The sequence below is a fragment of the Hyla sarda genome, chromosome 4, assembly GCF_029499605.1.
Source record: "Hyla sarda isolate aHylSar1 chromosome 4, aHylSar1.hap1, whole genome shotgun sequence".
Lineage (NCBI taxonomy): Eukaryota > Metazoa > Chordata > Amphibia > Anura > Hylidae > Hyla > Hyla sarda.
In genome coordinates this window covers 274,917,316-274,930,218 of record NC_079192.1, presented here as the reverse complement: position 1 = coordinate 274,930,218, position 12,903 = coordinate 274,917,316, and the positions used below count along the sequence as shown (strand labels likewise).

General features: G+C 42.3%; 1 protein-coding gene across 2 annotated transcripts in view; it reads right to left on the bottom strand.

Moving 5' to 3' along the window:
- The window catches only part of NTN4 (netrin 4), a 109,470-nt gene extending 97,295 nt beyond the window's left edge, over window positions 1-12,175 (bottom strand). The window contains exon 1 of one of the 2 annotated variants that reach the window (XM_056574303.1): window positions 11,710-12,175. In XM_056574303.1, coding sequence (XP_056430278.1) covers window positions 11,710-11,764 — 55 coding nt within the window. In that variant the 5' untranslated portion in view covers window positions 11,765-12,175. The remainder of the gene's footprint in view (window positions 1-11,709) is intronic. The other variant, XM_056574302.1, reaches the window with a different exon arrangement.
- Window positions 12,176-12,903: the final 728 nt, after the last annotated feature.

Here is a 12,903-nt window from a genome sequence, read left to right as displayed (position 1 = left end):
GATACCTTGAAACCTTGACCACAAGAGCCTATAAGAGTTTGAACTACTGAATCTTTCTGTGCTCTTTGGAAAAACAAATGTTAAGAACAGTAGATGCTTTGTTATTAGAAAATATCAGAATCATTCAGTTACATGCCTAATATAGAAGAGCTCACTTTTCATAACAATGAATTTTTAATATGATGTACTTGAAACTTTATTTAGCTTTTTATCTTTATGCTTATCCCTTAAGTAAAGAGAAAGTGATCCCAAGAGGTAAAACTAGAAACCTCAGTGCATGACTAATGAACAGATCAAAAGAGGCAATGTATAAAGAACATTGTACCCGAGTCCAATCAGTAAAAGAATGCATGTTGAGATGTTTATTTGTGTCTATTCCCAAAATATAATCTTACATATTTTCATAATGTTAGAAGGCTTTTAGAGCAATTGGTTGACAAAACATCCAAAATAGGTTTGTTTTTTTTCTCAAATTTGATTAGGTCAAATAAAGCAGAAATGAAAACAACTGTATACAAAACATTATTGTTGTTTTGAGTATTGATGCCCCCTAAATAAAAAATAATGCATCTTATGGGCAAAAATAATTATTATTTAGTGCAAGTTATAACATAAAAATACCCTCTATTTTTATTGTCGAATACATTTTATTTTTGCTTAAAGTGTCTCTTTTACTTAAAAACAAAATCTCTTGATCTGTTAGAGATATGTGCAAAGTGTTGATCGGTCAGGACCAGGGTACTCAGACCCCCACCAATCACTAAAACGAGCCGTAAAAAGACCTCTCTGTGGCTTCTCTCCCTGTCTTGCTGATCACTGCAGAAGACAGATGCTATAGTAAGTCTACAAAACCCATCTTCTGGTCACAAGCAGTGAGATTGGGAGTTAGCTCATAGCTTCTCCTGGCTTGTAGTGGTCTTAGCACCCAGACTGCAACCAATCAAAACTTTTCATATGTCTCTATTACAGGTCTCTATGACAGTGACACTTTCATTCATTAGTTTTTTAAGGGTCACAGAGTTTTCACAAAACTTATGAAATGTCCTAAGGACATGTCAGAAGTTTTGATTACTTGTGGTCTGGGTGTTCAGACCCTGACTGATTGCTAGAACAAATCAGGAGAAAACTGCACTAAGCGTATTCTCTCCCGACTCTGTGCCACTTGACCAAGACAGGGTCATGCTGTAACTGCATGTCCATCTTGGGGCACGTGCACAAACAGTGCTGAGCCGCACTTCTCCCTGCTAGTTCTAGCAATTAGTTGAGGTCTGAAAAGGTTTATGAAAAAAGTTTTATGAAGTACCTTTGAAAAGGGGTTACCCAGAACAACACAGTTGATGGCTCAGCATTAAAGGGGTTTACATATTGCTGGGCATAGTGTAAAAATATATATAAACAATTATTCTTACCTACCTCAGTCCCTCACAGCTCTAGTTGCAGCTCCAATGCAGTTCCAATCTCCTGCTACTCCCTTTCTTATTCCTGCTTCCAAGTCGACACATGGGAGTAGGACCTATCCGCTAAACCAATCAAAATGTTCTTCTTCTGGAATGCCCCTTTAATATAGGCCATCAATATCAGATCAGTAGAGGTCACAGCTACTTTTAGTGGTACATTGCATACACCTCTGACTGTGGTGGCAATTCTCGCCATTGTAACATCTGGGCTCCGGCCAGACACGCTGGCCGTGAGCGCTCTCTTGTCATGTCCCCAGCCCGTCACTCACCTCCCTGGTCTTTCTGTTCCCGCAGCCCCGCGCGTGTGCCCCTGCCTCCTAGGGCGCGCATGCGCCAGAGCTCTTACAGCTAAAGGGCCAGTACTCATTTCATTAAGTGTATTCACCTGTGCTCTTGTTATAAGTACTTGCTCCTCCCTTGTATCCCTGCTGGATCTTTGTTGCCTTTGTGCCCTAGACAAAGCATACTATGTTTCTGTGTTCCTGATATCTGTGTACCAGATTCTTGTTCCGTTACCTGACCCTGAACCTGTGCTGTCTGCCCAAACCTACTGCTACCTTGACCACGTCTTGCCAGTTTCCCTTTGTGCCATGCCACATCCCAGCAACCTGTGTGGACGAGTCGTGCCAAGAGTAGCGCCCCCGGTGCCGCCTGGTGAAAACCAGCGTCACCTTATACTCCGCTCCCTGGCACGGCTCACGTCATCATCCACACAGGCCCAGAGGATCCACCAACTGCCGTGACCCGTTACAGTAAGAACTGGCCATGGATCCCGCTGGGGTGCCTTTGCCAGATGTCTCGGATCATTCCACCGTCGTGGCTCAACAGTTGCAGCAGTTAGTCTGTCAGGCACAAGAACTGAATCAACTCTAAGCCATGGTGCAACAGCTTTTTGCCGCTCAGCAGCAGCAGCCACCTGTTCCTGAGCCTTCTCCTGTGTCTGCAGCTTCTACCGGGACCAAGCTTCATTTGTCCTTGCCTTCTAAGTATGACGGAGATCCCAAGCTGTGTAGAGGCTTTGTGACACAGTGTTCTATCCATCTAGAACTCATGGCGGATCTGTCCACAACGGGGTGTGCTAAAGAGGCGTTTGTGGTCAGTCTACTGTCTGGAAAAGCTTTAGCTTGTGCTACTCCTCTCTGGGATCGTAGAGATCCGGTCTCCTTGAACCTGTCAGCCTTCCTTGCAGAATTCCGCAATGCATTTGAGGAACCCAAGCGAGCCTCCTCTGCCGAGACGGCTCTTCTGAACCTCTGCCAAGGGAACTCCTCCGTTGGCGACCAAGTGGTTCAGTTCCGCACACTTGCCTCAAAACTGGCTTGGAACGATGAGGCCTTGTGTGCTACCTTTAAAAAAAGGACTTACCTCTAGAATCAAGGATGCTCTCGCTGAACAAGATTTTCCGACTAACCTGAGCAAACTTATCCATTTAGCCACTCGTATAGATTTGCTTTTTGTCGAGAAGCAGGAAGAACTTCCTTTGGAAAAAGAACCTGCCTGAACACAGCAATTACCTCGTCTGGCACCCGTGTTCCAACATCTACCTCTACTGTCTTCTTTGCCTCCCGCCGAAGAGGCTATGGAAGTGGACCGTTTTTGCTTAACGCAGCAGCAAAGATCCTGTCGATGTAATCAGAATTTGTGCCTATATTGTGCCAGTCTGGAGCACTTTCTCAAAGACTGTTCTGTACGTCCCCAGCGTCCGGGAGAAAGCTCTCATCATGGACAAGTATGAGTGGCATCCCTTGATGTGAATATTTCCTCTCCTCGTGAGACCCGTTACAGCCATTGAGTACACTTTTCAGTCGCCAAATGTTTTTTTCCCCCAATTTTGGATGATTGAAGCATAACGCTAGGTTTTCACACAGGTTTTTTTCTGACATTTTTTGGAAAACTGCCACTGCAGTTTTTGAGCCATCGCCAGAAGTGTTGTCAAAAGGAATGAGAAATATAAAAGAAGGACTTATACTTCTCCTACTGGATCCACTTTTGACTTTGCAGTGGCTGTTTTCCAAAAAAAATGCCAGAAAAAAACCTAGCCTCAAAGGCATGGAGTTTTGGTGCTGGAAAACTGAACTGGACATGTACTGTTAAGAAATGCCATGTGAGATTTGCCAGAAGTGCTAACAGGGATTTTAACCAGTCATAACCTCTCAGTCAAGCTTTTGGGGCAATAATTTTTAGGCAACCCACATGGTTTGGGCAAATGTTTTCTGTGTGTTCAATGGTAAAATGGGCCTATATTGTATTATTATTATGATATGTGTTGTGAAGTTATACTGGTAATGTTTGAATACGTACATATTGTTTGTGGGGAAGTACTTTGAGTGAGTTATACCTTGGACATGTTAACCAATCTATATGGTATAATTTGTTTATATAGTTATATTATTTACCAATGCTACTTTGTTCTACCTTTTATATTACCAAAATTGGGTTGGTGTTAAGTTCAGGACCATATTTACAGCTCAAGGAGACCTTGGCACTTGGACTAAATATACCCCATTAGGGTGATTCCACAAGCATTTTAATTTTTCATGCAGATCAGTCACCAATACACAGAAAAAACCTCATGTGTTACAGGCAGATTTTGTTACAGATTCATTGGGCATCTCACTCCACAACATAGTGAATGGCTGCAAATATTCAGGTAAAATTTAACAGCTTAATTGATTACTACTTTGAACTTTGAAGAACTTATAAACCCACCCTTTAGCCTTTGGCAGTGCTGCAGCACCTTATAATACGGACCACTACAAGATTGCGCGCGCGATTCTACACGAGGATGCAGGGACTACGCCAAGTTCAGACATCTGCCGAGATCATATCTATCTTAAACGACTAGGGCCGGATGCCCATCCGTGCCAACCTGCTATTGCACCCATCAGGACCGCACAACAACCAGGTCGACTCACCCATCTGTATAGAAGCAGGATGCCACTCCTGTCAGTGCCGAACACTGCTTTCTCTGCCGAGATTGTCAGCTAGATGAAACCCGGCCGTACAGACCGTGAGTAACCCCTAGACCTATTGCGGCTTGCAGGTACTAACAATATTGTTACATTTTGCTACTTTATTAAACATCTGGCTGCACCATTCACTGAAATAACGCACGGACCCACCAGCTATTGAGAACTGTTTGACTGTGGACTTAGCAACCTTTTTTGCTTCACAATTTTTTCCCCCGCATATTTTCGACTATTTTTTAGGTTAAATTGTGCTTTTATGTAGGTGGTTGATTTATTATTATTTTTTACTAAATTTTTCAGTACCTTTACTATTTTTTAAACCATTTTAGTTCACATCTGCCCAGATGTGTTACTTTATGTCATTTTATTTCATATTAATAAATGTCTATTTATTCTACTTATCTCCGATTCAGGTCTAACATTTTATTTAATCTTATTTAATTTAATTTGTTCATTATCATATTATATTTTATATATTTAATGTAAAATATTATTACTATAACATCACCGTATCTACCTCATCTATCACCTATGCCGTATTCTTACACTTCACTGCCCTTTGAGTACTGGTTTTGCATATGGTAGTTTATCTCTAGATTATTATATGCAATAATTATTCTTAAAATTTAACAGCTGTTCTGACTCAGGATGGACCGAAATTTCGTAAGTCGAAAATTCTCGGATGAAAATGGTTCTTTCAGCATTTTGTCGAAAGGAAAATGTGGGCCGATACTATCTTGTGTGTGATTTACAGTACGGGCATAGCTTTATGTGATCTGTATAATCTTGGTGGCATGGAGGCAGGCCTGGTGTCTAGCAGGTTTGGCCTTCAATCAATGTAGGAGCCAGACAGGGCTGGCTGCAGCTTATCAAATCAGCTGAGTCTCCCCATCCTGTCTCAGGTTTGCATTGAGCTCTGACACTGTCGGACACTGAGTCCAGGAAGCACCTTAACCTAGTGCTGCCTCGGCATGTCCTGCACTCTCCATCTCTCTTCCCAGGCCACACACGCAGCAGAGCTACTGTTCAGGTAACCATTCTGCTCAACCCCTCCTGTCAATGTCTGTGTAGAGACCTGACCCCCTTCCCAAGTGTACATAGTGTATAGAGATTGGGAGATATAATGAAGGCGGGACCTGGCATACCCAGCATCCCTGCCTAAGTCCTTTCTGCTCCTATATACATATATATATATCGGTGCAGGGGGTTGGAAGCAGGGAAGCTGGGTATGCCGGGTCCCACCTCTATTGCGCAAAGCCAGCCATAACACAGCCCGAATAGCCAGCCCTAATACAACAGGTATCTCCAGAACCAGACTGCGGATCTGGGTTAGTGGTAACTAATTGTTATCCAGTTCACCCACACATTAACCCAAAGTATTGGGTTAAGTTCGACAAACCCACTGTCCGTTTCCCCTTTACTCCCTAAAAAAAAGTATAGATTTTTAACAGAGGGAAATCAAAGTCACTGTCAACAGCAGCAGCACATATGTAGGCAGGTTGGAGAATAGTAGCACAGTGTCAAAATGAGAGAGATGCATAGTGGTATGTGAGGTGAGGCAATGTCTAGGCAGGCTTTCTTGTAGGACCAATAATTAGGTACAGGATCAATATGAAAGCAGAATTCAGGATAGGTCATTAATATCATATTGGGTGGGCTCTGACTTCTGCCATCCCACACACAGCTGAGTAAAGGGGCAGTTCCGGTCAACCTGAGTAAAATGATGTGTTTCTCACTATGATTTGTTGTCCCGTTGTAGACTTAAAGTCTTTGTTGCTAATATGCAAATATGCTCCTTATCGCAATGTAGGTGGGAGCCATCTCTTGTCCCCTCTGCGGTCATATGCCCACCCACCTCTGAATATGCATAACCTTTAAGAATGGTCATGTGGGCAAAAGGCTCTTCGCTTTAAAAATGATATGCATATTTAGAGGTGGGCAGGGAAGCTGTGAGAGCCAGCTCCTGCCTTCATGATGAAAATAATATATTTGCATATTAGCAAAGGAGGCTATAAGTCTACAATGGGACCACAAATTGGAGTGAGTAATACATTATTTTACTCTGGATCATCTGCAGTATAAACCAGTTTATTGGGTTTAGTGCGGGTGAACCAGCTGTCAGTTTCTCGTTAATCAGCTGATGTGGTGGGGGTGGTCAGAGAGTCAACCCAGCTGCCACATGGCCACATAATGCTACTTATTAATTCCTGTAGTATTATTAAAAAACACAGTTAGTAAGTTTTTCAAATAACATCAAATAACTATGAATGGAAAATGGCATTAAACTAATTGAGACTTGGCTGACATTTAATGATCCTCCAAAAAAGGACCTGGCAGACAGCATCTTTTCTATTGGAGTCAGATTCTCAGGATGAAGAGACCTGGCCGCATTGAGACACGTCACACATTGTAACTTCCAAAATATCACTAAGACTCATGTTCATGTGGAGGACCAGTGCAAAAACTACAGTTCACTTGCAGAAAAGCCATGTGTCAACTTTTATAGTAAATAAAGTGTTAAATCAGTGAACTGTATGAGTAACAATTGCAAACTGGGCACGTGTTCAGCTATGTAACATTATGTAATGCATGTCCTAGCTGAACAAGAAGCATCCACACATGAACAAACACACAACTGGATGAGGATTATGTATTAGTCGTACGCTACAAAACATAATGCTGATAAATAAATTATATATATATATATATATATATATATATATATATACACAGTGGTCCCTCAACATACGATGGTAATTTGTTACAAACGAGCCATCGTTTGTCGAATCCATCGTATGTAGAGGGATTCGTGCAATGTAAAGTATAGGAAGCTGTACTCACCTGTCCCCGCCGCTCCGGACCGCGTCCCGCCGCTCCCGATGGTGTCCCCGGGCCTCCACTGGGCTCTCCTAGTCTTCTCCGGTCCTCTGCTGGGCTCTCCTGGTCTTCTCCGGTCCTCCGCTGTCTTCTCCAGTCCTCCGCTGTCTTCCGCAAGGCCTTACTGGGCCTGCGTAGCGACGTCATTACGCCTCTGCGTACGCCGTTCCTATTGTATGACGGGACGGCGTGCGCAGCAGCGTATTGACGTCACCGGAGAGGGCGAGAAGACACCGGAGGACCAGCGCTGGACCCGAAGGGCACCCCGGAGCATTATGGAGGGGTAAGTAATACTCACCGCACCACATGGGGAACATTAAGCTGCTATCCGGCAGCAGCTTAAGCATTTTGCGCTGCCAGATAGCACTTAATGCGATGGCCCCGACATAAAAAAGCATCGTATGTCGATGCTGACATCGACATGCGATGGCCTCTAAGAGGCCATCGTATGTCAATTTGATCATATGTCGGGGCCATCGTATGTCGGGGGGTCACTGTGTATATATATATACATACATATACAGTCATAGCCGTAAAATTTTCAAGAAAATTAAGTATTTCTCACAGAAAAGGATTGCAGTAACACATGTTTTGCTATACACATGTTTATTCCCTTTGTGTGTATTGGAACTAAACCAAAAAAGGGAGGGAAAAAAGCAAATTGGACATAATGACACATCAAACTCCAAAAATGGGCTGGACAAAATTATTGGCACCCTTTAAAAATTGTGGAAAAATAAGATTGTTTCAAGCATGTGATGCTCCTTTAAACTCACCTGGGCAAGTAACAGGTATGGGCAATATAAAAATCACACCTGAAAGCAGATAAAAAGGAGAGAAGTTCACTTAGCCGTTACATTGTGTGTCTGTGTGCCACACTAAGCATGGACAACAAAAAAGAGGAGAAGAGAACTGTCTGACGATTTCAGAACAAAAATTGTGGAAAAATTTCAACAAATCTCAAGGTTACAAGTCCATCTCCAGAGATCTAGATTTGTATTTGTCCACAGTGCACAACATTATCAAGAAGTTTGCAACCCATGGCACTGTAGCTAATCTCCCTGGGCATGGACTGAAGAGAAAAATTTATGAAAGGTGTCAACGCAGGATAGTCCGGATGGTGGATAAGCAGCCCCAAACAAGTTCCAAAGATATTCAAGCTGTCCTGCAGGCTCAGAGAGAATCAGTGTCAGCGCAAACTATCCGTCAACATTTAAATGAAATGAAACACTATGGCAGGCGACCCAGGAGGACCCACTGCTGACACAGAGAAATAAAATAGCAAGACTACATTTTGCAAAAATGAACTTGAGTAAGCCAAAATCCTTCTGGGAAAACGTCTTGTGAACGGATGAGACCAATATAGAGCTTTATGGTAAAGCACATTATTCTACTGTTTACCGAAAACAGAATGAGGCCTACAAAGAAAAGAACACAGTACCTACAGTGAAATATGGTGGAGGTTCAATGATGTTTTGGGGTTGTCTTGCTGCCTCTGGCACTGGGTGCCTTGAATGTGTGCAAGGCATCATGAAATCTGAGGATTACCAATGGATTTTGGGTTGCACTGTACAGCCCAGTGTCAGAAAGCTGGGTTTGTGTCCCAGATCTTGGGTCTTCCAGCAGGACAATGACCCTAAACATACGTCAAAAAGCACCCAGAAATGGATGGCAACAAAGCGCTGGAGAGTTCTGAAGCGGCCAGCAATGAGTCCAGATCTAAATCCCATTGAACACCTGTGGAGAGATCTTAAAATTGCTGTTAGGAAAAGGCGCCTTCCAATAAGAGAGTTGAGTGGAAATAGACCTTGTCAAAGGGCGCTGTTCAGAAACTTCAGAAGCATCATAATGGAAGCCAAATCAGGATGAAAGTGCCGGGAAGCACTAAGTTTATTAAATACCAATAAGACGCGTTTCGGAGGGTCAGATTTCCTTCCTCAGAATGTCCATGCTGTATCAGAACAGCGCCCTTTGACAAGGTCTATTTCCACTGAACTCTGCATGTTCCATATGGGAGAAGTCCTCTTCTACCCATTCATACCTTGGGCTCAGCAGTTCAAACTTGGAAGATTTCTTCAGACCTCATAGTGGGGTTATGCGCAATTTTACCGTAGTCAGGTGAGCGGCCATCCTATAGAGCCCTCCTTGCCCTGTTATATTCAGGGACTACGGTACCTTGGGTAATACATGAGGCGCTGTCCTCTTTTTCTCTTTTTTCTTTTCTACTAGATTCCAATAAGAGAGACCTGGAGCAGTTTGTAAAGGAAGAGTGGTCCAACATTCTGGCTGAGAGGTGTAAGAAGCGACTGATTTCAGTTATTTTTTCCAAAGGGTGTGCAACCAAATATTAAGTTAAGGGTGGCAATAATTTTGTCCAGCCCATTTTTGGAGTTTGGGGTGACATTATGTCCAATTTGCTTTTTTTCCTCCCTTTTTTTAGTTTAGTTCCAATACACACAAAGGGAATAAACATGTGTATAGCAAAACATGTGTTACTGCAATCCTTTTCTGTGAGAAATACTCATTCTCTTGAAAAATTTCAGGGGTGCCAACTTTTACGGCCATGACTGTATATGTATGTATGTATATTATATATATACACACACACACACACACACACACACACATATTTAGATATTTATTTATCATTTTATATTTATCTGCTCAGAACCAGCTTTTACCTTTGCCAGAGAATTTGACTCCAAAAACACGGATATAGTGTCATCTGAACATTACCGCAGGTACTACATGGTACTATATAGCGGGTATTCGGATACAGAGTACTCACCTGCAGACAGTGGCTCCTGTTAGGCAACAATCTGAACATATTAGGGTGCTTCCTAACAAAGCACAGAGCTTGAAAAAAATGATTCATGAGTGAGTCAGTAGAAATGAAGAATGCTACATACAACAGCTGCTTCCATCTCCTCCATAGACCATCTGGCTAGTTAGCCATGCCAAGGGGAACTACAACTTACACCTCTGGGCCATATTTTTAAAAAATGCTCTTTGAGGTGATTCATACACCTGGGGCAATTTTCAAAGGTGAAGTTGCAGAGATAGCTATATATTGTTTCATGTCTACAGACTGCTGGTGTACTAAAGCTTGTCATTCATGTTAGATACGGTGGTACTGTTCACACTACTGCATTCCCTTTCTATCAGTGGTTCCAGAATTATTTCAGGACAAGATTATCAATATACGTTTTACCAATCATACCACAAAATTCTGACAGGCCATATAATAAGTCTTTGCAATCTCAAAGGGATCATGACAACTACATTTTATACAAAAGCCATGATGCTAGTATGAACAATGCCAACTGCCCTAGTGGGATTTAAAGGGGTTATCCAGGATTAGAAAAACATAGACACTTTCTTCCAGAAACATTGGGGGAGATTTATCAAAACCTGTGTAGAGGAAAAGTAATGCAGTTGCCCATAGCAACCAATCAGATTGCTTCTTTCATTTTTCACAGGCCTCTATGGGCTATGGGCAACTGCACCACTCTTCCTCTGCACAGGTTTTGATAAATCTCCCCCATTGTCACTTTTGTCCTCAGGTTATGTGTGGTACTGCAGTATAGATTGATTGAGGTGGGTGTAATACCACACACATCCTGAGTACAGGTGTGGAGCTGTTTGTGGAAGAAAGTAAAACATTTTTTTTACCCTGGATAATACTTTAAACAAATCTGATGCTCCATGGCTCCAGAAGGAAAGTGCTGACGAAAGAATAGAGCGATATGATGACAGAATGGGCGCTTAGGAAAATGAAAGTGCCTGCGTTATAATACTCAAATTGATAAACTGTGACCAGAAATCCATTCCAGATGGATTTCTGGCTACTGTGGGATCGTAGTCATGGCAACATACATGACACAACGTGATCACATTCACTTTCATTGACTGCTTTGCTCATTGCAACACTGCAATCTTTGACAGAGCATTGTTTATTACAACTAAAGTTACCGTTTAGCCCTAATTGAAGTATCGATCTACGTCTGGCTGTAAAATAAAGCAAGTTTCTATTAATGGCAAAACATCTGGAACACCATTATACACAACACCCAATGGAGAGCTTTGCAAAATTAGAGCAAGAGAAGGAGCTGCCCAAATAAACCAGAGTCCAGATACTTTTCAGAGACCCCTTAAAAATAAAAGCTCTAACCTGACTGGTTGCTTCAGAAAAACCCTTTACTAAACCACTAGTTTTGATAAATCTTTCATATTTACAAACCTTTCTTTGTTTACCAAATACTTTTACATTTTAACATAATTTATATCTACATTATATACATTAGTATCTAAAAGAACTGTCACAGGTATCAGCGCACATTCATGTCTTACAATACAGTAGAATAGTATCATTCCAATTTAAAACATAGTAAGAGGGAAAGACCAACCTGTAGCCAGTGCCGAGGCTGCAAAGAGTGTCACCAGAGAGAGAAGAGCCTCCATGGTCAGTAGTACATAGAAGGTGCATAGGATATGCCTGTAATTGTATCTAGTCCTCCCAATAATATTAGTGCTGTAGGTCCACAATGTTGTGCTGTCTAGTCTATGCACACAGGTCCCATCAAAGGCTATGTGCTCCAGAGACTCCTGACAGAAGACCCAGTGCTACATGACAACACTTGTGGTCTCCTGGGGGTCATCTCACCTCCCCTGATGTAGAGTGACATGCCATGTTTACACCTGACCAGCAGATCTACAGCCTTCCAAGTGCTTCTAACTGGACAGACAAGTCCAGGCTGCAGTTAGTCTCGCAGAGATATTATTGTGTCTTCCCTCCCTGAGATAACAGTGTGGGATGTTAAGAGCTGGTGGAAATAAGTGGAGGAGTTAGGGCAGGCTGCTGTGTAGACTGTGCACGATGCAGAGCCCGCCTGGTTCCCGCCCTCAGCCACCCTGTTCCCGCCCTCAGCCGGCCTTGCTTCTGCACCTCACACACATTCCTCTCATGACGATGCTGAAGCTGGTTTCTTATTCACCAGTTTGTTTTACTTGTTTCATTATAAAGAGAAACCAGTAAATCTATTTGATTATACTGAATCTAAATGTCCTGAGGTAAATGCATTTAAAATCAACCTAAAATTCCAGACAGTTGGCACAGAAACAGCATCAAAGTTGGCATCATTATTATGATTTTAAAGCTTAGCTGACTTTGGGCCACTTGTATCTGGCAAAGCACAGAAAGTGATGTCCCCCTTCAAAATCAGCTGAACTTAAAGGGGAACTCCGGTGAAAGCCAATTTTTTTTAAACAAAGGTAAACAGGTTTGTAGATTACTTCTATTTAAAAATCTTAATCCTTCCAGTAATTATCAGCTGCTGTATGCTCCACAGGAAGTTCTTTTCTTTTTAAATTTCTTCTCTGTCTGACCATGTCGGGAACTGTCCAGAGCAGGATAGGTTTGCTATGGGGATTTGCACCTACTCTGGACAGTTCCTGACATGGACAGAGGTGTCAGCAGAGAGCAATATGGTCAGACAGAAAGGAAATTTAAAGAAAATAACTTCTTGTGGAGCATACAGCAGCTGATAAATACTGGAAGGGTTATGATTTTTTAATAGAAATAATTTACAAATCTGTTTAAC